Genomic DNA, 27,843 nt, shown 5'->3' on the forward strand with positions numbered 1-27,843 from the left:
TTAGTGTTTTTGTATTTTGGGGGTAAATACCCAGCAGTGCGATTACTGGATCATAGGGTAGTTATATTTTTAATTTTTTGAGGAACCTCCATACTGTTTTGTACAGTGGCTGCATCAGTTTGCATTACCACCAACAGTGTACCAGGTTTCCTTTTTCTGCATATCCTTGTGAACATTTGTTGTTTCTTGTGTTGTTGATTTTAGCTATTCTGACAGGTTTGAGGTGATAACTCACTCTGGTGTTGATGATACACATTTCCCTGATAATGAGGGATGTTGAGCATCTTTTGATATATCTGTGGGCCATCTGGAAATCTTTGGAGAAATGTCTATTCATGTCTTCTGCCCATTTTTAATTGGATTATTATTAATTTTTTGGATGTTGAGTTTAAGTTCTTTATATATTTTGGATTCTAACCCTTTATCAGATGTCATTTGCAATTATCTTCTCCCATTTCATAGACTGCTTTTTAGTTTTGCTGATTATTTCTTCTCTATATAGAAGTTTTTTATTTTGATGTAGTCCCAATTGTTTGTTTCTGCTTTTGTTTCCCTTGTCTGAGGAGACATATCTAGAAAAATGTTGCTATGATTGACCTCAGAGAAATTATTGCCTGTTCTCCTTTCAATGATTTTTGTGGCTTTAGGCCTCACATTTAGGTCATTAATCCATTTTTGAGTTTTTTTGTGGGCGTATGGTGAAAGAAAGTGATCCAGTTTTCCGAACACAATTTATTGAAGAGAAGGTCTTTTTCCTGTTGGATATCCTTTTCTCTCTTGTTGAAGATTAATTGACCATATAATTTTGGGTTTATTTCTGGGTTTTCTATTTTATCCCACTGATCTATGTGTCTACTTTTGTGCTAGTACCATATTTTGATTACTACAGCTTTGTAGTATAACTTGAAATCTAGAATTGTGATACCTCCAGTTTTTTCTTTTTCAAGACTCCTTTGGCTATTCAGGGTCTTTTGTAGTTTCATATAAATTTTAGGATTGTTTGTTCCAGTTCTGTGAAAAATGTTGGTATTTTGATAGGGATTGCATTAAATCTGTGGATGTCTGGGCATTTTAACAATACTTATTCTTCTAACCAATGAGCATGAAGTGTTTTTCCATTTCTCTTTGTGTCGTCTTGAATTTCAATGTTTTATAGTTATCAAAATAGAGGCCTTCTGCCTCCTTGGTTAAATTTCTTCCTAGGTATCTTATTTTTGGTGCAATTATAAATGAGACTGTTTTCTTAATTTCACTCTCTGCTGCTTCATCATTAGTGTATAGGGATGCTAAAGATTTTTGTGCACTGATTTTGTGTTTTACAGCTTTGCAGAATTCATTTATCAGTTCTAGTAGTCTTTGGTGTCTATATAGTAGGATGTCACCTGCAAATAATGAAAGTTTCAGTTCTTCTTTATTGATATGGATGCCTTTTATTTCTTTTTGTTTTCTAATTGCTGTGAAGCAATCAGTAGTATGTTGAATAAAAGCGGGGAGTAGTCATCCTTGTCTTGTTCCTCATCTTAGGGGAAAAGCTCTGTTTTTCCCTATTGGGTATGATGTTAGCTATGGGTTTTCATATAAGGCTTTTATTGTGTTGAAGTATGTTCCCTCTAGACCTACTTTGTTGGGAGTTTATAATGTGAATGGATGTTGTACTTTGTCAAATGCCTTCTCTCCATCTGTTGAAATGATCATGTGGTTTTTATCCTTACTGATGTGACATATCAATAGATTTGGGAATATTAAACCAGCCTTGAATCCTGGGAATAAATCCCACTTGATTGTAGTGTAATATTTCTTGAAACTTACTGGCTTTTGATATTACCACTTGAGATTGATATTTGATTCTTGATCTAACTTAATATTGAATTGTTTCTAAATTACAAGTTTATTTCTAAAAGATGTTTTAACTAGTTCATTAAAAGACATCTGTAGACCTTCATTGCTTCAGAAAATTAATTTTTAATTTTTTTAAAATATTTTATTTATTTATTCATGATAGAGAGAGAGAGAGAGAGAGAGAGAGAGAGAGAGAGAGAGAGGCAGAGACACAGGCAGAGGGAGAAGCAGGTTCCATGCCAGGAGCCTGACGCCGGACTCGATCTTGGGACTCCAGGATCCTGCCCTGGGTCAATGGCAGGTGCTGAACTGCTGAGCCACCCAGGGAGCCCCCAGAAAATTAATTTTTAAAAAACTTTTTGAGGGTGCCTGGGTGGCTTAGTGGTTGAGCATCTGCCTTTGGCTCAGGTCCTGATCTGGGGGTCCTGGGATCAAGTCCCGCATTGGGCTCCCCGCAAGCAGCCTGCTTCTCCCTCTATGTCTCTGGTTCCCTGTGTCTCTCATAAATAAATCAATAAAATCTTTAAAAAAGAAAACTTGTTTGAACTTATGGAATTATGATACTTCTGTTTTATGGCTCCAAATTTAAAATTTTAAGTGGAAATTAAGATTTGATCTATCATTTTGCTTACCTATATTTAACATATGAATTTCTGATGCAGTTAAAGGAAAAAAAGTCTTAATGCAGATGTGAAACCTGCATTAGACATTAGACATTAATTTAGACATTAGTTTGCTAAGGTCATGAAGACTCACAATACCTATAGCTCTCTAATAAGTATTTACTGCTCATCATAATAACTTTTTGAGCAAAGGTGGGTCAAACACACTAGTGAGGGGAAAAAAATCAAACTGGCTAATTAGGAAGTATACTGAAGATTACAAGTTTGGATCTGTATGTGCAAAGAGTAATGTCTCATTTGCCAGATGAGGGAGACACAGTACCAAACAAAGCACAACAGCACCTGACCTCAAACACCCACCTTGTGCAGAGCGCTTGGAACTCTGCAAGGGTATTATGGGAGGCAAAGGGCTTTTGTAGCTTGCTTACAAAGGTATCTGATGCAGCTCAGGAAGCAAGGAACTGCTAAGCCCAGGGCCTCACAGTTCCAAAAGAGCTCTCTCTATTGGCTCCATAGTGATTGCAAGACTGTTTGTTTAGCAGAGGAAATAGAAAAATAGTCCAGATGATTTGATGCCATATCAGGTGACGTAGGGATGAATAGTATTCCAGAAGATTATTAAATCAGGAGTTTTCACTGCAGATGGATACATCTACAGATATTGGCCATTTTGCTCAGTTAATTATATTAATTGGACTCCCAGAAGACAATTTCCTGGAAGAACATTAGATTCATTAGAAAGAAGCACCAGAGCAAGCTACCGAGAGCTCTGTATTAGAAATGGTAAATGAGCACAGATTGGGCACTGGAGGCTTTCTGTAAAAGAGCATACCTAGACGAGCTTTATGTCACCAGCTCCTCCCAGAAATGCTCAGATGTAGGAATACTCAGAGCAGCTCTCCACAGGGGGTCCTGCTGGTCTGGATCCACAATGAATGATCTTAAAGTGTTGAATCTCAGAAAATTTGAGCTATTCCAGTCTTCTGTTCTTTATGTGAAGAAATAGGTTTCTTTTTGAAGCCTTATACACACCAAAGTGCATTGCTGTTTAAAGTTGGAGTTTTGTCAAGAAGTGGAATTAAAAGGAAAAATCTTACAGATAATTCCAGTTTGCCATTTGGTTAAAAATAGTTATTTTAAAAAGGATTTCATGTTGAAAACCTGAATGGACTTAACTGAAAATTGAAAGGACACATGAAAATAAATAAACATGTGCTAACAAAGTATGGATTCAAACAAAAAATTCAACCAAGAATGAGGTTATAAATACATTATCAGTGATATTTAGCCAGTATTAGAATTTGAATCCTGAAGTGTAACTATGGACAAATATAGCAGTATCTGTGTACAAAAGAGGAAAAGCTTTGTTATTTTGAAATATTTGATGTAAAAAAAATTAATTAGATTAAAAATCCAGGATGCCTGGGTGGCTCACAGTTTGGTGCCTGCCTTCAGCCCAGGGCATGATCCTGGAGACCTGGGATCTAGTCACACATTGGGCTCCCTGCATGGAGCCTGTTCTCTGCCTGTGTCTCTGCCTCTCTCTCTGTGCCTGTGTCTCTCATGAATAAATAAATAAAATCTAAAAAAAAAAAAAAAAAAGAAAAAAAAGTCCAATCACTATAGCCAAAAAAATTCAACATTACATTTGTCAGTAAGGGAGAAGCTGTTTGATTATGCATGCTTTAAGTAAAATTAAAAAAAAATTTGAGCCATTCAAATTCTTGGTAATGACACTTGCTTCAACCTTTTGTCCAAACAGTTCTCACTAATAGTGACAGCTTGTTTTGAAGAGGTCGTTATTTAAAAGTCCTAATCAGGAATTACATAGAGACATTTCAATATAAATAATAGTATGAAAACTAGTTTAAGTCTTGAGTATTCTAAGATTTCGGTATCATTTGATCCGTTTTGTTACTTGACAAAATATTTCATCACTTATGATAAAAGAATGTACTTTTGAAATTTGTTTACTTAGAACGGGTCCATTTTCTAAACTTATGCAGTCCAATTGGAAATACACAAGAATCTTTGCATGACATTGTCTCCTTTGTCAAGAGTACTGGCAGATCAGATGACAGGAATGGTTTTATGCAAGCATAGATTTCACAGAATAGTCACCCTGGATGAAAACCTTATCAGTATTATGAAATGGGATGTTATGTGTTTGAAATTAACACCAAGAGGAACAAAGATACTCAACATGTGATGACCACTGTGTGGCACTCAGGTTATACTCACGATATTGGTTCTTCACTTTTTGGTTAGCTGTTTCTTATGATTATACTAAGAAACAATACTGAAGATACACTCTATCATCTCCTGCTTTTGAGAATGTGCCAACATGTCAAAATATCTACTAGAATCCAAGAAACTAAAGGATGCCTACGTTGCTTTAAGGACCAGATTTATTAATGGAAATGGTTCAAATGGCATACATGAATAAGGTTCACCAAGTGCACTGGGAACAAATGAACCAAATGATGAATATGATGAATCTAGCCAAGATCAAGTACTTCTCTCAGAGAATGGAAAGTCAGTTGGAGGAGATAATGATTCTGATAATGGATGACATGCCAAGGAAGCTTACAAAGGTCAGCTTTTCACAGGACACATGAAAATGATAAGATTACATTCTAGTTTAACACTTAGAAAGTGCTGATATCAGCTACATCAGAAATTCTACCAGGCACATTCACTTCGGTGATGGACAACTTAAGCTAGACAGATCTGTTCTTCAGATTGCAGTTGAAGATGCAAAAGAGGATTTTGAAAAATATGAGAAGTGTAGAATACTACACACCTCTCAAAGACTTCTGTGAAATTGTAATATTGCACTGAACATTTTAGAAGAGCTGAGTGTTGAAGATCCCTGGTATTACCCAAATTGCTAAGAAGCCACCAGGAAAATGATTTGATCCCCGCATCCAGTACTTGTTACATCTCAAGTGATTTTCTTAGAGTAGATATCAGAGACTCAAGTTGGATACTTTTAGTTGGTTTTCCTACCAAAAATTTGGATATATTGAATTCCTATTAACCTAAATACTGTAATTTGATTGGTTTCAACCACTGTGGAAGGGTAGGAAGGCACTATTCTGCTTTTACAAGAAAAAATAGAATGAATGGTATTATTTTGATGACTGTAGTGTCTCATCTGCATCTGAAGGCCAAATTGTGTTGAAAGCAGTGTGTATACTCTTCTACCAGAGATAAGACCCAAAACTGGCTTTTCCCCTCCACGAGAATCCCATTTAGAGAGTGACAAAGATAGCAGTGGTGGTGGTGATGATGATAGAGAATGAAACCTATGCACACCAACTAATCAAAGCCCTTGAATAGAGAAGAGACTTTCCTGTTGGTGGCATTTATTGAAGCGATGAAGTGATACCACATTAAAGCAAGTTTGAGATAGCAAATATAAGTCCTTCAAGAGATGTTAACTTGTGCAGTACTCAAAGTGAGACACAATGAAAACTTAATAGAAATGTCTCTTAATTCATTTATAGTCGAATTACAAATTATACATCCATCAGAATGTAAAAAGTTACATTTATGAAAGTTCAGATACCTCATTTAGAAAGGTCGAAAAGTACACTAAAAGGTTGCCTATAAATAACATTTTCTTTCTCTTAATGCATTGTATCTTATATTTCTGACCATAAATATCTGGTAACATTCTGAATGAGTTTTTTCAATGAGCTCCAAGCCTCTTTCACTGTCCTCTAGTATCCAGTCGGGGTGGTGGTTTCTGCATGCCAGATTGCAAAAAAGTTGGAAAGTATGCTGCTGTGTGGTTGGTTGGCCTTTCTTGCTCCTTGTCACTGTTGATTTTTGACCTGTCTCCTTTCTGGACATGTGCCTTTCCTTTGAATAAACCATTCTTCTCTATGCTCCCATGACATCTGGTTGTACTGGTTCTTCTATTAGAGCATTTTATTAGTGACCCGTGTATACATTTCATCTCTCTGAGGCATAGGGACCCAGTATTTTCTTAACATGTAGCAGCTATTACCTAAAAAATCTGTTCCATTATGACTGCCCCAAGGACCATCCAGGGTTTATAAATTTCCTCCTATTCAATGAGTGGATGCTCACATGTGCCACTGTGTAGAATTTTTGTACAATGTGGGAAAAATGACAATATCAGTTACAGAAAAACTCCAAACAATTCCTACCCCCTAAACACGGGAAACTAATCTCCTAAGTAGGAAGGAGGATAGCTTATCAAAGCTTTGGTGCCACCTTGGGGATGTTTGTTGGATTACAACTGAGTTTTGCCTTTGCCTTTAATTTATTCTGAGTGGTTTACTAGCAAATATTTAAGATCTTGTGTCCATAATCCTTTGTAATTGTTATTTGTAAAAGCTTTTTGATATACACTTCACGTATCATAATACATTCATTTAAAATGTATGTAAAACAATCCAATGATTTTTAAAATCTCCAATTACACAGCCATCACAATTTTAGAAATTTTCATCACCCTGTAAAGGTCCATACCCTTTGGCTTTTGCTCCCAATCCATTCATTTTGCCCTGTTTTCTGTCTTTATAGAATGGCCTACTTTGGATATTTCATGTAAATGGAATGATGTAATGTACATTTTGTGTCTGGCTGCTTTCCTCATGCTCAGGGGTCATCCATGTGTGGCATGTCTTAGGCATATTCGTATTCCTTTTATAACTGAATTTGACAGTCCATTTGATGGGTATGGCTTAATCCATTCATCAGTTGAACGCTTGGGTTACCACTTTTTGGCTCTCATGAACAGTGCTTGTGTACAAGTTTGAGTGGGTATGTTTTCCTTTCCTTTTGTAAGAGTGGATTTTCTGGGTCAAATGGTAACTGTGTTTAACTTTTTGACGAATTGCCAGACTGTTTTTCAAAGGGGCTCTGCCATTTTATATTTTCAGCAATAAAATAAAGGTTCTGGTATGACTGTATTTTTGTATACTTCAAGAAAACTTGTAATGATAAAATGCTTTGGGCTCAGTAGTTTTCTTCAATTTTTGTTAGAAATTTAGAAAGTATAGCAGTATGTGCTCACCATAGGAAAAAAAAATCCCATTGAGGTTGAAAATAACCCCCGATCCAGAAACTTATACATTTCTAGAATTTATATATATATATACATACATACATGTATTTTAAGTTTTAGAAAAGGATTTTACTACATACATTTTTCCAGGTCAGTATCAGCAACATCCTATGAATTTGTATCCATTAATTAAAACACTGCCTACATAAATCAGGAAAAAGGCATTACCTGGTCTGTAAGATGTTTTCTTTTACTCTTTGTATCCAGGTAGTGCTTGGTGTACACCTGGGTTCACAGTCCCTGCACTCTGCCGTTCACAGGCTGCTGGCTTAGCCTTTAGTCCTTTCTTACATAAAAAGCTAAATTAACTGTCAGCTTGGGTTAAGATGGAATAATTTGTTCAACTTTTTTTTTTTTTTTAAGCACTCACTGAAAATGATCGAGATAGCCAGTCACCATTAAAGAATCCACTGTTGTCAACATCAAGACCCCTGGTTTTTGGCAAGTCAAATGGTAGGTACCTCTTTTCATTATCTTCTAGCAGGATTTCATAGCTCTTGGAAGTGAACTTAACCTAGTCCCTCCCTCTGGTGAATCAACAGCTCGCTGCTTTCAGATGCTAGAAACCTTTCAAGTTGCAGGGTACTGGGTGACTGCCCCTTGACCCTACCACCATGTTTACTCCTCTTGGCTAAGGTTTCAGGGATTCTCTTGTAGCAAGAAGCACCCAGCCACCATGCTCCATTTGCGGTCAGTTACAGAACAAACTCTCCAGGGTAGTCTGTTTTCAGTTTGTATGTGGAATTTGCTTGGTGGAATTCCTCCCCACCACCCAGTTCTACAGATGTTCCTTTTTGCTTTCACTGAATTTTAGCCTCAAATATGTATTATTTCCTGTCTCCAGGTGATGCAATTGATTATCAGAAACAGCTAAAGCAGATGATTAAGGATTTAACCAAAGACAAAGATAAAACTGAGAAAGAGTTGCCCAAAATGAGCCAGGTATGGATCTTATTCTGTGCAGTTAACTGTTTTGCCAAATGATGTGTACAGAGTTAAGCTGGGGCTTCTCAATCTCCAAAGCTAAATCAAAGGATCTGGTAACTTCCAGGAGCTGAACATTGTGATTAAAAGGGAAATATTTAAATTGTGATCCATCCAGATACACTAGATATTCTAAACTCTTCACAACAGGAGGCTGTGCCACATATTTTTCAAGTTTTTATATCCTGCTCATTCACCTAGGTTGCCAATATTTGTTTCCTAGAGTTACAGCACTTGGGGTGAGGTAGAGGGCACTTAGAAGGGATTACTGTTTTCTTTTTGGTTTCTTAAAGATTACACTGGCTATATAATATACAGTACTGATAGGGCTCTTCAAAACTTTTGGGCAGTATCTAGAATACACTGAAGTGCCACGATGGCGTTAGGTTTTTATTTGAAAAAAGATTCCTCCCAAGGTTTGGGAAATGTAGGCTTTGAGTTCCTTTATTATTAAGGCATTTTATTTTTGGTTCTGATGTGTACTATGAGCCTTAAAGAGAGGAATTTAGCATGGTGTTTCTTGGTCTTATTTGATTACAGAATATGTGGGATTCACACTTTCTGGAATACTTCAAAAGTGTTGCTCTACTTTGTTGAGGAGTTGGCTTTCAAATTTTCATTCTATCTCTTGAATATAGTTACATTTCAATGCTGTTGGTCAATTATACCTCAATTAAAAAAAGTCAAATCTCATCACCCAGAGCTGCCAGTACTGACATTCTGATATATGTGACATCAATTTTAACTATAAAACAAAGGAGGCTGTCTTCACACCTTGCTTTCACATACTTCAAAATCAGGGACAGCTCTCCCACATTACTTCTCAACCACGTCCCTGTTCCTAGAGTGATCATGTAGATAAACCTCACTGAAAGTGTCTTTCATCAGATTACATAAGGATTCTCCATTTGAGCAGCAGTGCGGATATAATTTGAAAAATCAGGTATCAGTTTTATTTTACAGCTTTTAAGTTACTGGTTATATTTTCATCAGATGAACAAACCATAATTTTGTTTAATCATAATACTTAAGCTGTTTCTTTTTTTCTTTTTTCTTTTTTTTTTTTTTAATTTTTATTTATTTATGATAGTCACAGAGAGAGAGGGAGAGAGGCAGAGGCACAGGCGGAGGGAGAAGCAGGCTCCATGCACCGGGAGCCTGACGTGGGATTCGATCCCGGGTCTCCAGGATCGCGCCCTGGGCCAAAGGCAGGCGCCAAACCGCTGCGCCACCCAGGGATCCCTGTTTCTTTTTTTCTATTGTAAATTCTAGATGAAACATAAACAAATCTCAATAGCTTTTGGATCCATTTCTACAAGTTGATCTGCTAGGTTAAAGGGTGTGTATGTGCTCTAGGGTGCACCTTTCTGAATAGCTATGTTGACAAACTGCACACTTCTAAGTGTGTGGTGACATTCCCTGGAGTAACTAGCTAGTACTACGTTCTCAGAGTTGAAGGGCAAATTACTTTTATAATTTGCTTCCGAGTACTATGTGGTTTTCTCTAAGAACTTAGTATGAAGTTAAAAAAAATGCAGTATACTTCCATACTGGTTATGCTATTATATATACTTCTTTTAATTCCAGAGAGAATTTATCCAGTTCTGTAAAACTTTGTATAGTATGTTCCATGAAGATCCAGAAGAAAATGATTTGTATCAAGCCATCGCCACAGTAACCACTCTGCTGCTGCAGATTGGGGAAGTGGGGCAGCGAAGTAGCAGCTCTGGAAGCTGCTCCCAGGAATGTGGAGAGGAGCTGCGGGCTTCAGCTCTTTCTCCAGAGCAGGACTCTGTTTTTGCAGACAACAACCCTGGGAAAATTGCCCAAGATCCCCAGACATTTCCTCAAGAGGCAGAAGGGGACTGGACTGTCTCCCTTGAACATATTTTAGCTTCACTTCTGACTGAACAGTCATTAGTAAACTTTTTTGAAAAGCCACTGGACATTAAATCCAAACTTGAAAATGCCAAGATCAATCAGTACAGTCTCAAAACTTTTGAAATGAGCCGTCCATCACAGCCTGAACTCCAGTTGAGTAACCTGTAGCAAGAGAGCAGTTTGTGGAGCAGTCTGCCATACCAAAGCACGGACCAGTTTTGTGGGTCGTCAACCCTAAAATCCAGATTTTAGTCTAATTCATTTTGAGTCTATTTTATAAGCTGGGTACCTGGGTAAGCAACCTGATAGCCACAGCTGTGGCCAGGGGAATTGATGCAAGCAACCCTCAAGCATTTTTATTTATTCTTGAAGAGAACTAGTTGGATATCACCAGTGCTCTAGGGTATCCATACATTAGTTTCCTTGATGCTGTGACTTGCAATCTCACTTTTATCAGATTTGCTGAAATTTCAGGGCACTTCTGCTATGATGCTAGTATGATTTTGTCTCAGATGGAACAGAAGAGTCCAATGTATCATATTCAACCACAGACAAAAGCCCAAGCTCTCATTTTTCACTTGGATAATGGGAGAGGTCACAAATCAAGTTCACTTTCAAGATCCAAGAGCCACTATCTGTGCAATTGTATTTGGCTTTTTTTGCACTAATTTTGTTTCAATGCTGGTAATTGAAACCATTTTAATATATTTGGTTGTATTCACTTTGTTCTTCCAAAAATGTTGTGTACAAACCATGCTTTCAATGTTGGCCTCCAAGTTTTTTAATAAGAAATTTTTGTATTGACTTGGTCCTTGTTTATAGCTTATACTTACTTGTGTCTAAAGGTATCTCTTACCACTACCTCCCTCCCCCATATGTTCTCAGTGAATAGTGCAAAATATAGTGGGTGATCCTCAACCCCCACTGTGCTGTGTACTACCATCACCCCTAGGGCTTCAAAAAGAGGGACTTCTTTATAGCAACATTCAGTATGTCAGGGGCATAAACATTGATAAATCTAGTTGCTGTGACACCTTGCTTTCAGCCTGAATTTAGTTTTTTAAATCTGAGCTTCAGTTCCATGTAAACTGGGATTAAAAAGGTGAGCTGTATATATAAATTATAATCTGATTACCAAAACCAGTCATTAGGCTCTTCTATACCTTTTGACAAACATTACAGATATAAACAGAAGCTTAAGACGTACTACTCTATTTATTTCATTAAATCTATCAATTGCATCATTTATATTTTGTTCAATGTGAAAAGTGGCTGATGGCAATTGAGTTCTATATGCTAGTCTCCAGAAAAATGTTCCTTAGAATTAACAGTATACTTCTAATGTCTCAGATACCTAAAAGGTTTTTTCCCAGGCCAGGCTGTATTTCCAAAACACCTTTAGAAGAACCTGCTTAGATTCTACCCAAATACTCAGAAACCCTAAGGGCTGGGGAGAAGGGGCATAGGCATGCCATTTAGGAGAAGCTCTCCAAAAGATCCTATATAATTGGGAACTGCATAAAGATTATAGTTGACTCTTGTACTGCATAGGTCCACTTACATGTGGATCTTTTTATAAGAGCAAGGTCATTCAATAACATTTCTTCTCTAGCTTACTTTATGGGTCAGGCTATTAAGTTTTGGATAGTTGAGGCTGTAGGAATCAGGACTTCTAACCTTCATGCTATTGGGAGTCAACTGTAAATTACAACTAGAAAAAGAAACCCAAAACATGGAGCAGTTTTATACCTTTATTTGACAATCAGCGATTAGTTCTCATCCACATTAACAGTCTGTAGATCTGCAAAAGAAGGGACAGCCAGTCAACCTCCATACACCTCATACTTAACATTCCAAATACCTTTACTGGAAGGGTTTAGGCTAGTATTCCATGACCTTTTTACAACGAGATAGGGACCTGTTTTGTATCTTCCTCCATTTTCCCACACCATGACACAAAGGTTTATTATGTCCGTTACCTTTTCCAATTATAAGGATGCTGGGCATCTAAGTATTTGCTGGGATAGAGGAATTCGAGTTCTAAAAGAGGCTAAGGATGCTTTTCTACTCCCAATAGCTTTGTAGGATGGAGTAAAACTTACTTTTGAAAGTGGTGACAGGTACGTAGGTAACCAGCGTGTAGAGCTTGTTTGGTGAATCTTCATCCTCGTTACGTTTTCTGGACAACCGCACACGGATACGGTATGGAACATTCCTAAGAAAAATATAAACGTGATGCTAAAGCCAAAGCCTCCTATCAAGAAAATAGCCACCAACAGTATGGACACCTCCTATCCCCATATCTCTAATATGCTTTGTCCTTTATTTGATTCTGATCAGGCACGACAGGTACTTATCAGTTTCCTGGAACATATACATACCCAGAGGTGGACATTAAATGATACCATCTCAGGCTGTGTATCTGTCTCAGCAGGCCGCAACCACGGATACTCAACCAACACAGAAACACGGCCCCAAATATGCTAGCTAGGTCTTTTGACTCCTATTACCAACACCTACATCTTGGTTATAGGATTTGTCTGTTCAATTTAAGTTTGCAGAAACATCACTCTGCAGGCTATGTTGAACACAGAAGACTAGTGCCTCTTCAGTTTCTCTACTTCATGCACATAAGCCTCTTCCTCTCACCCAAGCACAGCAACATTACAGTTGCCTATCTCCTTTTATTGGTCTGAAGACACAAAGCATTTCAAAATTCAGCACTCCTCTTGGCTTTTGTGACAACAGTCCCTGCCCCCCCTTACCCTCTTAAGGAATCTTGTTGGCCACTCCTTTATCAGATATATCTCCTCTATCAGAATGCTCAATGCCAGCACTGCAGGGCTGAAATACCAGATGCAGACAGCCTCCTCCCCCTGCTCCAGCATCCTCATTACCTAGGTCTATTCCAGGAATCATACACCATCCTCCACAGCAAAACTTATCCTCCTGCTTATAAGCAGGGCTTTTCAACCTTGACACTATTGACAACTGGGCTGGATAAGTGTTGTAGGGGTGCTGCCTTGCGTGCTGTGGGATGTGCAGCAGAGCCCTTGACCTGTGGCAACCCCCAGCAGTGACACCAAAAACGCTCCCCCACCCCCACCCCGGGGAGGTTGGGCAAAACTGCCTACTCTTGAAAACCACTGTGCCAACGATTTCCCATTACGTCTGGAGATAAATTCAGCCTCTTCGCCATGACCTACAAGATACCATACGGTCTATCCCCTTCCTAACCCTCTGTTCTCATTCACTGTTCAAGGTACTTATTCTACTCCACCTTCACCAGCCTGTTCCCAGCTCATACCCAGATTTGTTCTCTCTTCATGCAATGCTCTTACCCAATCCTCACAGTGCTGGATCCATCATCTGGGTCTCCATTCAAATCCACAAAGGACTTCCTTGCAAATGCCATCCCACCCTTTGAGTAATTACCACATTTTAAGGAAATCCTTCCATACGCGTTAGCTAATTACCGAACTCTCACAGACGGTGCAGAGTTGGTTAAGCTAGTGTAATTTTAAAAGTTTTATAAAAAAAGTTTATAGCATAAGTAACTTTTGCACCTTATTCCTTTGGCCCAGACAGCTTTGTTGAGCCTGGTGTCAATGCGCACATCTGGAGTTCCCATCTCCTTCATGGCAAATTTCCGGATCTCTTTGAGTGCCCGAGGGGCACGCTTCTTGAAACCCCTGAGAGTCAAAGTAAATAAATGAATTAAATAAGCACAGAGTTAAGTGAAATGTGTAACACACTGTCCTATTTTCACAGAACAAAATCTAAACCAAACCCTAAGGAAGGAATATTCCCCTTTTCCCCATTGTGTAATGCCCAGCAACTAGTATTAATATTGGGGACACAGAAAATACACTCCACTTTCAGTAATGTGGGATAAGAGCTCTGTATATGATCCTAATGATAGGATATGCTTGAATATAAAATACACACTATAAATATGTCTTCAGATCAAATATAGATTGGCCTATCTTAAGCACAGCAGGTTTTTGGAGATCAGTACTAATTCAAAGGTTCGTTATTAATTTGGTCTTGGCTTAAAGAAAAGGGGTAGACCTAAAATTGTATACATTTCCTATTGACAACGATTAATTCTGCAGAGTTCCTGGCATGTATCAGGCATGGTCATTAACTCATATCTGTTCCAACTCTGAGTTAAATACTATTAACCTGTTGTTTACATGAAGGCATATAAATTCATTTGAATTTCATTTTTTTTTTTTAGTTAAAAACATGAAAAAACAAGACTTTAGTATAGGCTGAAATGAAATGGTTAAGCATTTGGATAAGTGAAGGCCATTTCTGGGGCAGGGAATGGCAGGGGGTGGAGACCCAGGTGTAAAAAGGTGCCCACTACTCAAGACTAAGAACGGGCCAGGTCAACTATTCACCTCTGTAATCCAGTGCAGGGACTGGCACATAATAGGTGCTCCACTTTTGTTAAGATGGAATTTTATGAAATCCAATAAAAGTTAACACACAGCATGCTAGAGTGACTTAATTCTGCTCTAAAACCTTTAGTGACTTCACATGCTTACAAATGACTGCCTTCCCACCCCACTCTGCCTCTTTTTACTGTATCCTGTTCCCTTTGCTCTACCCTCACCAGCCCCCTTGCTATTTCTAGAACCTATCAAGCAAGCTCAGTTCAATTCACTTAAACACTTCACAACCTAGAAATAAAAGATGCCTGAAATAGCAGTAGGTACAACAGACAAAATCCTGTTATTCAGGCAGGTTACGTAGGTGATACATGGGAGTACGGGAGATAGTATCCAATACTATAGAGAAAAATAAACTGGGGAAGAGAGAAGAAACACTGGGAAAGGAAATGTAGATTTAAATAAGATGGCCAAGAATAAGGATGCCTGGGTAGTTCAGTGGTTGAGCGTCTGCCTTTGGCTCAGGTCATGATCCTGGGGTCCAGGGACCAAGTCTTGCATCGGGCTCCCCGCGTGGAGCCTGCTTCTCCCTCTGGCGAGGTGTCTGCCTGTGTGTCTCATGAATAAATAAAAACTGTAAAAAAAAAAAAAAAAAAAAAGATGGCTGAGATGATACTGGGAATCATGTTTGTAGATCACGAAAGCAGCCATTTCGTTATCTGAAAAAAGCACTCAGGCAGAAGGAAAAAAGTAAAACCAGCTACCCTGAATTAGGTACATGCCTAGTATGATTAAGAAGTGGCCAGCTCATGTGGAATCAGAGCAAGAGGTTGGGTGGTGGCTGCTGCTGTTTGTTTTTTTTTTTTTTAAAGATTTTATTTATTTATTCACGAGAGGCAGAGACACAGGCAGAGGGAGAAGCAGGCTCCATGCAGGGAACCTGATGTGGGACTTGATCCCGGATCTCGAGGATCAGGCCCTGGGCCGAAGGCAGCGTTAAACCGCTGAGCTACCTGGGCTACCCTGCCTTTCTTTTTATAGAAGATATTTATTTATTTATTCATGTTGACACACAGGAGAGGCAGAGACATAGGTAGAGGTCAGAGAAGCAGGCTCCCTGTGCAGAGCCTGATGCAGGACTCGATCCCAAGACCCTGGGATTATGACCTGAGCTAAAAACAGACTCTCATACCACTGAGCCACCAAGGCACAGCCCAAGAAGTTGGGCTTCTAATCTGAAAAAGATGGGAAGCTGACGGAGGGTTTGAGAACAGACCAGGTGCTTGGGGGTAAAGGAAGGAGCAGGGATTGCTACCTGTAACCATCAAGTGAGAGTGGTGCTGGGACCAGTGCAATTGGTCAGACTGTGGAAGGCAGAGTCAACAGAACATGCTCACTTGACAATGACAAACAGGGAAAGCCACATGAGAAATGGGAAAGTTAGGGGTGAAGTGAAAGCTAGAAGTTTGGTTGGTGTCCATGTTTAGTCTGAGATGCCTAAACAAATACCCACATTAATAGTAGCTGGATGCTTGAGGCCCTAAGACCTATTGCTATTACCAGGCATAGACGGAAGACAGACAGTCCTGCATGTCTTCAACATTAACTGAATGATAGAAAACATTTCCAAAGAAAAATGAACAATTAACTGTCAATTGTTACATATCAAAGGAGGACTGAGAACTGGCCAAGATTCAGGTCTTCATTTGGGGGTTTTATAACAAAGCACAAATTGCCTGAAAAACTTGTTTCACACCTACACTTTTCCAATGTCCCATCACCTGTGTGGTCGTTTTTTTTTTTTAAGATTTTTAATTTATTTATTCATGAGACACACACAGAGAGGCAGTCATAGGCAGAGAGAGAAGTAGGCTCCATGCAGGAAGCCCGATGTGGGACTTGATCCCAGGACCTGGCAATCACACCCTGAGCCAAAGGCAGACCAACCCCTGAGCCACCCAGGCGTCCCACCTGTGGTCTTTAAAAACAGCATGCCCTTCCACCCAGTGACTGACTTTACACTTGACACTTTTTACCATTTTGTATCTAAATTCCTTTACTAAATGAACTAGGAAGATAGGTCTCCCGATTTCCTGATCAATCTGCAGAGCCCAGGAAATGTGCCGAATACAGTTAAGTGGTGATATGCTCCCAAAATCAGGAAAGGAAACGTGGTTACTCCCAAACAGCATTAATGCACAAAGGCTGGATTTTTGACCCAGAGGTCATCTCAGAGACCTCAGGTGAGACATGGCCCACCCTTGGCTGAGAATGCAGTGCTGAAGTACCAGGCCCAATGTGGGTACCACTACACATTTAAATCCCTCATAAAATTAGTTTTCCTGAGGTAACATTACCTTCAGGTGCCTGGTGGCTTAGTTGGTTAAGTGTCGCCTCTGCCTTTCAGCTCAATCATGATCCCCACATTGGGCTCCCTGCTTAGCAGGGAATCTGTTCCCCACCTCCCTTCTCTCTCTCAAATAAATAACATCTTAAAAAACAAAACAGTGCCTTCAAAGAGACTCAGAGATTACTGCAATGGCATCACAGATCACACGAGAAATCCACGGCATGGCAATAACCCCACTTATGCACAATCTTTCTGTAGTGGCTCCCACTATTAATTCTGGAACAGTGACTATCCCAAGAGTCCAGATTTAAAGAGTAGATGAAAAAACCAAGAAGTACTGTATTCCATTTGTCAAACCAAATAAACATTCTTCCTTAAGAATTCATATTATTAATGTAACCACATCAATCACCAGTGAAAAAAGTGTACTTCAGACAAGTAATAAAGGAATATTCAAAGACAGATGTCAGTCTGCTTCAACTGTAATCATCTCTCAACTAAAAGCCTTAGAACGCATGGCCTGGAATTCCAGGTTAATAAAGAACAAAAAAATCTCTAATAAAGAATAAAAATCTCTTCAACTCTTCCAATTCCTTCCTGGGTCTCTACTGACTTGCAGGCCCCCGGTATTGCATTACATCAGTTATCAGGGTCTCCTCACACAGAGGAGGTCTGACTGGCCTCAAATGGAATGCCAGCAAGAGAAGTCACTTTGATTCTGAACTGGATGCTGCTCAAGAACTGAGAGGACATCTTCTTAGAACACGAGTGCTGGTATCCTATAAGGAGAGATTTGTGGTTTTGGTCATTTACTTCTGAACTGCCAGCATTTTCTGATACAGACCTCCCAGAAGAAAAAAAAAATTTCCAAGTGTTTACAAGCGCTCCTCCCCACCTGTCACATCATCTTTTAAGTCCACTGCTATTTCAAAATCTATCCAACATAAGAAGAGCAACAGGGTATTCCTTACCTGAATGTGCATTTACTATTAGTAGGTTGTGCATTCAGTTACCCAAATTTAAAGTTAAAAAACGGAGACAGAAACAGGAACTTTGATGTATATACGTACAAAATTGGGAAATGGAAAGCAGGGTTACCGACTGACTAGGTGTCATTACTTTTCTCTGGGCCAATTTCTATTGGATTCTCTAGCTGAGGCGGCTTTGAACAGAATGTCCAATGCTGGGGACTTCACTTCTATCCACTGACAGTTTGAAGGTGCTATTAGCCAGAATCCAGAGTTGTTTCCATACACTTAGGCCTTCCCGAAAGTTCTTCACCAGCATACAGATCTACTCACAGCCAACCCTCAGCCCTGGTCCAGGACTTCCAGGGTGCAAAGTTAAACCAGTCTGGTTCCAGGTTACTGGTTTCTAGGTTGCTGGTCATACTAGTTTAGAGAATGGTGGTTAAGGGGACCAGAATTCGTGTGGGTCTTTACCTTAACCAGTTAACAAGGTGGTGTTTTTTCCAAAAGGCATGGACTGTAACTCAGCCCAAGAATTTAGCTACCACTTTCCTCTATTAATTGGAGGAGCTTAATATCGAAAATGCTGACTTTAGACACTTGGTCCTCAAGAGCAGGACATTCAGGAGGCAGCAAAACAAGGGGCTCCATGAAAAGTCTATAGGAGGTTCAATTAAAATTTGGTCTTGATTTTAAAGTTCTATTTTTAACCTGACCAGCTGATACGCTAGACTGCTAGTGTTTAGGCATTAACAGGCTCCACGGTAGAACACTGTCTTATTTTTGAGAAATACTGGTGACAGACTCTACAGCATGGAAAGCAGACAATACTTAGAAGCCAAGCAACCTTCCAGCTTTTTTCAATTTTGTTTTCTATTTAAAGATCAGTGTGAAAATGTCATCTCAATAATGCCTGAAACTCTAGAATCAGTCAACTTATTTCAGTTCTATATTTGCTTCTGCTGTCTTCTGCCCACTGAAACATCTTGTCAACTTTAGAATCGAAGAAAATTTACTGAAGGTCCAAGTTGAGACTTGAGGATCATAATCTGGTTTAGAACCTTGGCAGAACTACTTGAAAAAGATTTTCCCAAATTGAATCCATGGATACTGAACCGAAATAATTATTCTTTTAGCTTTACCATTACTTTCTCTCCCCTTACAAGGATGTGATGAAGCCAAAGAGGGAAGTCACCTATGTACCAGTTGGGGGGGGGGGGGGGGGGGGGGGCGGGGGAGAAAACAGGCTGGCTTCTAGATGTAGGCTGTAAAATTAACAAACATTATCTCTAAAAAAACACTCTTATTAACAGTATTCAAGAAAAGATTTGGTCTCCATTCTCAGCAGTAAGAGGGAAAAATTCACTTAGATTAAGAACTAAAAACCAAACCCTAGACAAATAACCCCAAGAACTACAACATTCAAAACCATTCCCAATGTTCTTGTACATCACACACCCACAACAGCCACGTGTCCTTCACACAAACACTGGCCCCGTGACTCCACGGGTACATTCTCCTTCACGTCTGGTGTCATCACTCAGCCACTATTGGTACGTAATCTCCTCGAAGTGTTCACACCTTAAGCTGGAGACAGTTTTTAGCTAACTGATTAGCTTTACAGGAACCTAGAGACATTTTTAAAAGCTTGCTTTCCTTCCTACACACACCTTTTACCCTTCAGCCCACCCGGGCTGACTCAATTGCAAAGCAGAGTGAAATGGTTTTTATCCCCACCAAGTTCCCCCCACTTGGCTCTCCCCAATACCATTCCATCAATCTCATTTTTTTCCAGCCACTCACCTCCGAGGGTTATACTTTAAACCTTATAAGCCTTACACAGGGGCCATGGAATACAGATCCGGGCTCCTGAAGAAGAAACGACTAATTTCCAGACCACCTAGCCCTTGAACCACTCGACAGCCCGGAGTTCGGCACCCGGCCGCCCGCGGGGATACTCACACTCCATGGATACGTTTGTGAATGTTGATGGTGTATTCTCTGGTCACTACCTCGTTGATGGCAGAACGGCCCTTCTTCTTCTCGCCACCCTTCTTTGCGGGAGCCATCTAAACCGAGCGACAAGGAAGCTCAAGTGGAGGGAGCCGGACACGGGCCAAGTCCTCCCTCCTCCCGAGCCTGGCCTCACGCGGCCACCCTCGGGCCGCTTCCGGGGGCAGAGGGCTCGGCCCGGCACCTGGAGCCCCAGGGCTGGGCAAAGCCAAGCAGGCTACCCCGCGGCCAAAGCCTCCGCGCCCCTCAGGTGCTCCCGCCCCGGAAACCCCGGCAGCTCGGCTCCCCTAAACCTAGCCAGTGTCCCTCCCAGGCTCCGGGAGGCCCTAAACGGCGCGCATTCCCGTGCCCCCGGAACGCGGAGTCCCGGGCCGGCCCACGAGAAGGCTCGCTGCCCCGATCAGCACAATGCGGAGCGAGGATGGAACCAGATTCCTGAGGCCGGGACCCAGCGCCCATACTCACTCTGCCGGGCCCTAGTTGGAAAGGAAGGGCGCGAGGTATTGTGGGAGAGGGAAAGCGGCGTCGCAAGTACAACTTCCGGGTCGCCTGGAGGCGCTGGAAAGCGGAGAGGCCGGGCTGTGACGTCAGCGGCGCGCGCCCGGGGGAAAGCGAGCGCCCTTCGGGGGCGGGGCCGGGGCGGGGCCGCGGCTGCGCACTTCCGCCGCGCTCTCGGCCCCGGCTTCTAGCCGCCTAGTTCCCGCCTCCGAGCTGCGAGGGCGCGGCCGCGTCTCTCGCCTCTTGCCCTAAACCTTCGGAAGACTTAAGAGCCAGGCCCCCTGCCGGATGGGAACAGGGCCCGGGGAGGAAGGCGCTGCTTTGTTTTTCCTGTTCTCTCAGCGATTGGCCACCGTCCGCTGAAGCGGCGCGCCCAGCCGCGGCTGGATGGCGGCCCCACGGAAGTCGGAGACACCTGCGGCCTCGTGGTGCCCGCGCCGAGCAGGGATGCGCCGCAGCCCGAGCGCTTGCCGTCCTGGACCGTGGAGCCTCCCGAGGGTCGGGTCCGGCCCGGCACGGCGGGGGCGGGGGCGGGGGCGGAAGCAGGGGGGCTTGCGCTGCGCCGAAGGACGGGCAGAGAGGTGGTGCGGCCAGACAGGCGGACGGCCTGCGGCGGGGCGGCCTCCTAGGGCCTCCCAGGCCGAGAGTTGCAGTGTGAGAGTGATGAATCCTTGAAATTAGCCGGAGGGCACTGCCGTGATCCGATTTGTTTTAGAATTCAGCTACACTGTGAAGAATAGAGGAAGAGCAGGGGGCCAAGACAGTAGCGGTGGAAACTAGTCGAAAGACGGATCGGCAGGGCCCGAACTAAGGCAGTTGCAGCGGGATTAGAAAGAAGCAAAAGGGTTTTATAGATGCAAGGAGGTAAAAATCACGAGGATTTGGCGAGAGAAGACCAGCGTGGACTCACTACAATTAAGAGGTGTGGGGGCAGGGGTGGAAGACACTAGCAATCTGTCATTAGAGCAGTAGCAAAGGACTTTATTTGAAAATATTCTAAGTAAGAAGGAAGCCAGAGTGGTCAACAAGTTCTAAATGCTGCAGAGTTGGGGAGGGCCGGGTGGCTCAGCGGTGGAGCGTCTGCCTCTGACTCACATCGGGCCTTCCAGCTTCTCCCTCTGCCTCTCTCTGTCTCTCGTGAATAAATGGAATTAAAAAAAAAATGCTACAGAATTCAAGTAAAGCAAAAACTGAGATGTACCCATTAGGTTCTCCAAACAGGAGAGGATCAGTGATTTTAGCGACTTTGACTACTGGAGTGATGGGGAGCAGGAAGCAAGCAGATGAGGGCAGAGTAAGGGAGTATAGGGATGGTGGCTTTCCCCCTATGCTGTCGCTTGGGGCATGAAGGCTGGGAGAAGACGTAGGGAGGGAACAAAAGGCAAGGGATCTCAGGAAGCACTTGGCAGTTGGGTTGGACAAGTAGCTTAGATACCATGTGAGAGGTGATATGGACCCCTGAGGACGTGCCCAGAGGGATCATTATAGAGCTTCCGAGAGACCTAATTGGTTGTCCCCAACCTGGCGATTGTAAGACAGTCACCTGGATCCATGGACCCGTGTTTTCTTTATTCTTGATGAACTCCCTTACTTCCCAGGAGCACACCATTTAGTGGCATAAGACAGGGAAGTTGAGAGTTGTCAACCCTCAAATTTATTAATACTTTGACCTGTATGGAATTTCAGGTTGAAAATAATTTCTCCGTAGTGTTTTGAAGGCATTCTCCATTATCTTCTTTCAGTGTGGTTACTGAGTGTTATGTGTCATCCTTTGTGATCTGTATTATTTTCTCCAAAACATTTTAGGATCTTCTTGTATCTCAAAAGTTGTGAAATTTCAAGCAAATGACCCCTCCAGTGGGAATCGACAAAACGTCCCTCTTGGCTATGCTGCTTTAAGTAAAAGTGGAACAGACAAATAATAAAAACCATTTGGTTTGAAGGACTGGTTATCATCAGCCTGGCTAGGGCTCTCCTGTTTTAGTCTAGCCTTGCAAGCTCTTCCAGCTTCTTCCCAGCCAAGCCTCCGGGGTCAGGCCAGTCACTGTTGGCCTCCCAGAGACCACCTTTAAGATGAACTTTGTGTTCTTTTTAAGTCACCAGTATTTGTTAGCTGCACTTCTGTCCCATGTCTTTTTACCTTAAAAAGAGACAGGATCTGAATGCTTCCCTCTGGGGGCAGCAAGGAAGAAGGCCCCAGTCCCAAGGGGGCACAAACCCTAAAGTGCTGGAGGGCCCTTTGGGTGGTCAGATTTGTGCTGGACTAAGCTGGTCGGTTCTAAGAAAAACCCGGGAAGATTTTATGATGAAGGGGGTGTGGTGGTGCAGAAGGCAGGTGCTAAAGGAAGATGTGTCCAGTAGCAGCATTCCAAAACTCATGTATTCCAAAGTGCATTTCAGCTGCTTCTCATGAGCCAAGACTTTACAGTTTTCCAAAGAAAAAGGTCATGGTTTTTCTGGAAATAAAAAAGGATTGCAAAACAACCTTTTAATGAGCGAATTAAATGAATCAAAAGCTTAGGAATTAAACTTCCCCTGCTGTTATGTGGGTTTAAAGAAATGTTGCACAATAAAGAGTTTTCTGAGTTTATCCAGATTCTGAACATGTCTAAGATTTAAGCAATGCTGAATTAAATTTAGTAGCATGCTATACTCCACCCTCTTTCGATGGCTTCCAGCTAGAAAATTCTAGGACAATGAATATGCTGTTTCCATCAAAAATCTTGTTTCACTTAGGAGGATTCTAACAGCCAATTAAAATACAATTACAGAAAGATCAAATTTCTAAACCTTTGAATTTACAAAACAGTTACTATTTTAATAGAGTTTCACACAGATTCTTTTGTGGTGTCTAAATGTGGTGGTGTCTCCTGATTGGATGGGGGCCCCCAAATGTGGGGTGATGATCTGTGGAAGCCAGAGGCACGGATTCGCCTAAGAACAAAAGAGAAGTTTATTGAATAAATGACAAGGGAGCAACGGGGAGGACAGCAAAGGCAAGGCTGTCTGCAATGAGGTATTGCGTGGAGGCTGTTTCTAGAGAGAAGGGGAGGAGGTATGGTGATGTATGAAAATTTTCCTTTTTTTGGTAAGTAGCCCATTGGGTAATTAGGGCATTTGGATATTTTGAGGTGGGTCACCTGATGGGCCTATATTCAGCCAGGAGGTCACTATACGCCCTTTCTACTTTCCACTGCTCAAGACTGTTTGCCTAAAAGCAGCCTCTACATTTTTATTTCAATTTCCTTTTAAGTAGGTTCCATGCCTAACACGGGGTGTGAACTTATGTCCCAAAGAGCAAGAGCCACATGCTCCACTGACTGAGTTTGCCAGGCACCTCCAGACCTTTTGTTTTATAAGAGGGGTCAATAGGCTGCCTGGGTGGCTCAGTTGGTTAAGCATCCAGCTCTTGAATTTGGCTCAGGTATGATCTCAGGGTTGTGGGATTGAGTCGGACTTGGGCTCTGTGCTGGGCGTGGAGCCTGCTTGGGATTCTCTTTCACCCTCTCTGCACCCCTTTCCTCTCCCTCTCTTAAATAAATAAATACATGAATAAATAAACAGAGGGTTCATTTCTGGTTCCTTTAAAGAACAAATGGTCCAAATGCATGCAAAACATTTAGACTTACCTTTTTTCTGGAATACAAGTGTGTGAAACTGAAACTCCTTTTTGATGATATTGTATGTATAGCCTCTCATGCCATGCAAGAGTGATCCTTGTCATAGAACAGAGATCCTTGTCATAGAACTTCACAGGGAAGCAGGTAGAAGCACAGAGCTACCGCGATGGAACAAGGAAAAGAACTTTGTTCTCTTGGACCAACATTTGTGGCAAGGCTGTGCTGAGCACCACCATCTCAGTGATTCTCCATCACTGCCAGGGCATCCTCACATCATGGTAATGAAGCCTCGTGGAAAGTAGGGGGCATGTCTATAGTTGGCAGAAACCTCCTAGATGCTGCTGTTATATCTGCCCCCATCAGTACGTGTGTATTATCCCCCCCCCCCCCCATACACATACACGCCCCACATGCATCACTGATCTCTAAGTGCTTGTTTGGCAGCTGGAGCCCATGAACTCCAGCCCAGGTGACTTTAATTATGGGCTGGGACTGCTTTGATGCAGAAGGTCTCCGTCATCTCCACTGACTCCCTATGTCTACCAGACTGGGATGTTTCCAGGAGCTGCTTCTGTTTCTGTTTGTTGTGCTGTCATCTTCACAGTGAACTACTGCTTTTCTCTGGCACAACCTTTAATCATGCAGGTCAGGACCCTGATGGGCTGGTGTACATGTTGCAGCTCAAAAAACCCAAGGCCATTACCTGGTTTGTTCATTGCTGGCTTCCACCTTTTCTGTACCTTCAACTATCCTTAGAAACGTCTTGAAATTTAAAAAAAAATGAAGAAAAGATATATGCATGCATATATAACAAGGGACAGAAACTGCCTCCAGAGGAAATCGTACAAATTTGTTAATTTATTACAAAATGTCCACTCACAGAAAAACACGAGAAAACTTTTATACTTTTATATCTGGGAAAGGAATTGGTGTCTCAGATACAAAATAATTTACACATAATCCATACAATTTTATTTTATATAGAAATAGGTCATTATTACAACAGCTGTACAATTCACTACACTTCGTCTTTTAATTACATAAAATCTCTTCTTTAGAAACATCTCAACATAACAAAACATACAAAAAAAGCAAAGTGCATTTTGAAAAGGACAATCCAATCCTCGGTCTCCTCATGAAAGATCTGTAGAAAGATGCAGCATTCTGACTCAGGGGCCGGCGCCTGCTGGGGTTTCCTTGGGGACCTGGAGTTCCAACGGGCCTGTCTGGCTCGCGACACCTGTTCCTCCCGTTCTGTCTCAACAGAATTCCAGAATATCAGCTGCTGTGATTGTGCTTTGCTTTGAGGCCGCCTCTGCAGTCCCAATCAACGAAGTAAACAGGAACAGTCCAGTGTTATATGTGGGGGAAACACTAATCACCAGGAAGGGCCGCCTTCCATTAGGTTTCAGGCCAGAGGGCGGGGGTCTGCGGCCTGGTTCTTGCCGACCGGCTCTGCCATCAGATTGGTGGGCTCTTTTTGTTCCCCGCTGTCTCCAAGTGAAGTCACGAGACCTTATTATTTTTAAAACCTGAAAGTGCCTAAGTTATTTCCTCTGTGCAGCTGTGCAAATTAAAACAAAAACAGCCATTTAAAAATAATGAAAAATAATCTTTTTATTCTCTCTCTTCAACAGATCTCTGACCCAGTGCTTCTCGAATGCCAAGGAAAGAGGATCAAGAGAGTGAAGGCCAGCAGCTAGCAGGTGTGGACAGACCACAGCCGGCTAGAGGGACCCGTGCGCTCTCGGGAGGGACGCAGCGAGACGTGCCATCTGCTGAGTAAACTGAGTAACGACACTTACGTGGGGCCCTTGGTTCCTGTCCGAGTCTGGCTGTAGAGTGTGCCCGAGAAACAGAGGCAAGGGAAACACGGCCAGTATCCTGATCACTTTCCACATGCCAGCCACTGCTCTCTGGAGACGGTTAGCTTCCAGGAGTTCTGAAATGTATGCAGTGTGCACAAAAGCCGAGGGTTTAAACTCCTCTCCCCAATTCCTCTGGCCACCCCCATGGTCCGTCCATTGGTTAAAGCTGATTGTGCCTGGGCTGAGGCGCCAGGGCACTACCGGGGTGGCTGCTGGAGGCCCGAGGACTCGGAGAGGCCGCTGACCCTTCGGGGAGGGCGTGGGGGCTGCGGGGGTGGGGGGTAGCCCAGGGTCCCTGGCTGCTGTGAGTAGGTGGAGAGAAGGAGCGAGTCCTGCTGCTCACTGTGCAGAGAGCTTGGTGCCTGTACCTGGAAAGAAAAGATAAAGGCTGTGGGCCTCCCCTCCATGGCTTGGGGAGGGGAGTGTCTCCTGGTGGCAGGACCTTGGGGGTGGGTGCGTGGGGAACAAAGGAGCCCGAAGCCCTGCCAGATGGCTGTGAATTCGGAAGCCAAGCTCTCTGCCAGTGCTGGGGGTTCCTTTGGGCCAGTGGGCCAGGGACCAGGCTTTGGGGTGTGGCTTCCTAAAGGGGTCACATGATCTATGCATGCCTTTGGGATGTGGGACCCTGAGACCACATGCAGATAATTGACAGGCCAGACACCCAACACACAGACTACAGTCTGCATACTTTTCACCACGGTCCCTGATTCTGTAACTACTCTCAAATATGACCATTGGCCAGCATCTACAGGGGGGACATACTAATTTAAGTTCAGAAACTTCACTTGGTCACACCCTAACTTTGGAGCCTCTTCAGTCCCATCTCCCAGTATTCCCATCCATGGACTCTCCCCCATCCAAACCACCCCGTGCACCCCAGGCACACCTGCCCCTCCACTCTTGCTGGAGCACTGTCCCTTCCTCTCCATTTACTTCATCCACAGGGCTTTGGCTCTGCAGCAGGTGACCCCGGGACTTTCCCGTACAAAGGCTGCCAACCTCAGTGCTCTCACTTGGCACTAACCCAGAGCCCAGCCGCTATCTCCCCACACTGACCCATGAGGCCCCTGAGGCCAGCGAGAAAGCCCAAATGCTCTGTGTATTCTGAGCCCCATGTCTTGGAGGAACAGGGCCTACACATGTTTGTTGCCAGGGCTGAAGAAAGGCTCAGGGGACCTCTAAGTCTGCGCAGGCCATCCCTGCCTTCTCACTTCACCTGCGCCCATATGAAATCACTTGAGTCCTGCAAAATGACAAGATATGCAAAGCTGACGTCTTGAGTTGACTGCCACTATGCCCGAGGCCAGGGAATTTTGAAAAGTGTATCACAGATGGGTTAGCATCTTTGGAATTAAATTGCATTCAAGACCTTCAAGGATGACTCTTTTCATCTTTATCCCACTGTCCTTAAAATGTCTCAGTCACAACACTCTCCTGGGGCTTTGATGGTGCCCTAGCAGGGTAGGCAGAGTGAAGGAAAAGCCCTGCTCAGCCCTGTGGTAGGGACAGGAGACCAGGGGGATGTGCAAAAGACAGGGTCAGGGCTGGAGCAGGAAGGGGTGCTCCTGGTATATGTTGGAGGGAAGGCCAGAGCCTGAGCAGACACTTCTGTCCCATCTGAACACGAGCCCCTGGCTCTCACCCTGCCTCCTTCTAGCTTATTTGGCACTTTCTTAAAGGAAATAGTCACCACTTATAAAC

The 27,843-nt window shown here is 42.6% G+C and overlaps 3 protein-coding genes and 1 pseudogene across 5 annotated transcripts in view; 2 read left to right on the forward strand and 2 right to left on the reverse strand.

The window, feature by feature from the left end:
• Nucleotides 1–11,233, forward strand: part of TBC1D8 (TBC1 domain family member 8) — a 112,813-nt gene extending 101,580 nt beyond the window's left edge. For both annotated transcript variants that reach the window (XM_041756921.1, XM_041756922.1), the window contains exons 18-20: nt 7,927–8,016; nt 8,408–8,505; nt 10,135–11,233. In XM_041756921.1, coding sequence (XP_041612855.1) covers nt 7,927–8,016; nt 8,408–8,505; nt 10,135–10,596 — 650 coding nt within the window. In that variant the 3' untranslated portion in view covers nt 10,597–11,233. The remainder of the gene's footprint in view (nt 1–7,926; nt 8,017–8,407; nt 8,506–10,134) is intronic.
• LOC121491725 lies at nt 3,996–7,920 on the forward strand (annotated as a pseudogene).
• A 765-nt stretch (nt 11,234–11,998) lies between the features above and the next one.
• RPL31 (ribosomal protein L31) lies at nt 11,999–20,734 on the reverse strand. Its single transcript, XM_041756925.1, has 5 exons — nt 20,622–20,734; nt 20,106–20,212; nt 13,995–14,120; nt 12,531–12,643; nt 11,999–12,229 (listed from the first exon to the last, which is right to left on the reverse strand). Exons 2-5 carry the CDS (start codon nt 20,210–20,212, stop codon nt 12,198–12,200), a joined length of 378 nt encoding a protein of 125 aa, XP_041612859.1. The 5' UTR covers nt 20,622–20,734; the 3' UTR covers nt 11,999–12,197.
• A 4,435-nt stretch (nt 20,735–25,169) lies between these two features.
• NPAS2 (neuronal PAS domain protein 2) overlaps nt 25,170–27,843 on the reverse strand; it is a 158,469-nt gene continuing 155,795 nt past the window's right edge. The window contains exon 21 of one of the 2 annotated variants that reach the window (XM_041756923.1): nt 25,170–26,510. In XM_041756923.1, the coding sequence (XP_041612857.1) occupies nt 26,340–26,510 (171 nt within the window). In that variant the 3' untranslated portion in view covers nt 25,170–26,339. The remainder of the gene's footprint in view (nt 26,511–27,843) is intronic. The other variant, XM_041756924.1, reaches the window with a different exon arrangement.

The sequence above is a fragment of the Vulpes lagopus genome, chromosome 5 (assembly GCF_018345385.1).
Source record: "Vulpes lagopus strain Blue_001 chromosome 5, ASM1834538v1, whole genome shotgun sequence".
Taxonomy (NCBI): domain Eukaryota; kingdom Metazoa; phylum Chordata; class Mammalia; order Carnivora; family Canidae; genus Vulpes; species Vulpes lagopus.

Coding starts and splice junctions, on each gene's coding strand:
- RPL31 (XM_041756925.1), bottom strand. CDS start 20,212: ATGGCTCCCGCAAAGAAGGGTGGCGAGAAGAAGAAGGGCCGTTCTGCC. Junction 12,644..13,994: donor GTCTGGGCCAAAGGAATAAG/GTGCAAAAGTTA, acceptor TATTTTTCTTAG/GAATGTTCCATACCGTATCC. Junction 12,230..12,530: donor ACCTGTCACCACTTTCAAAA/GTAAGTTTTACT, acceptor CTTCTTTTGCAG/ATCTACAGACTGTTAATGTG.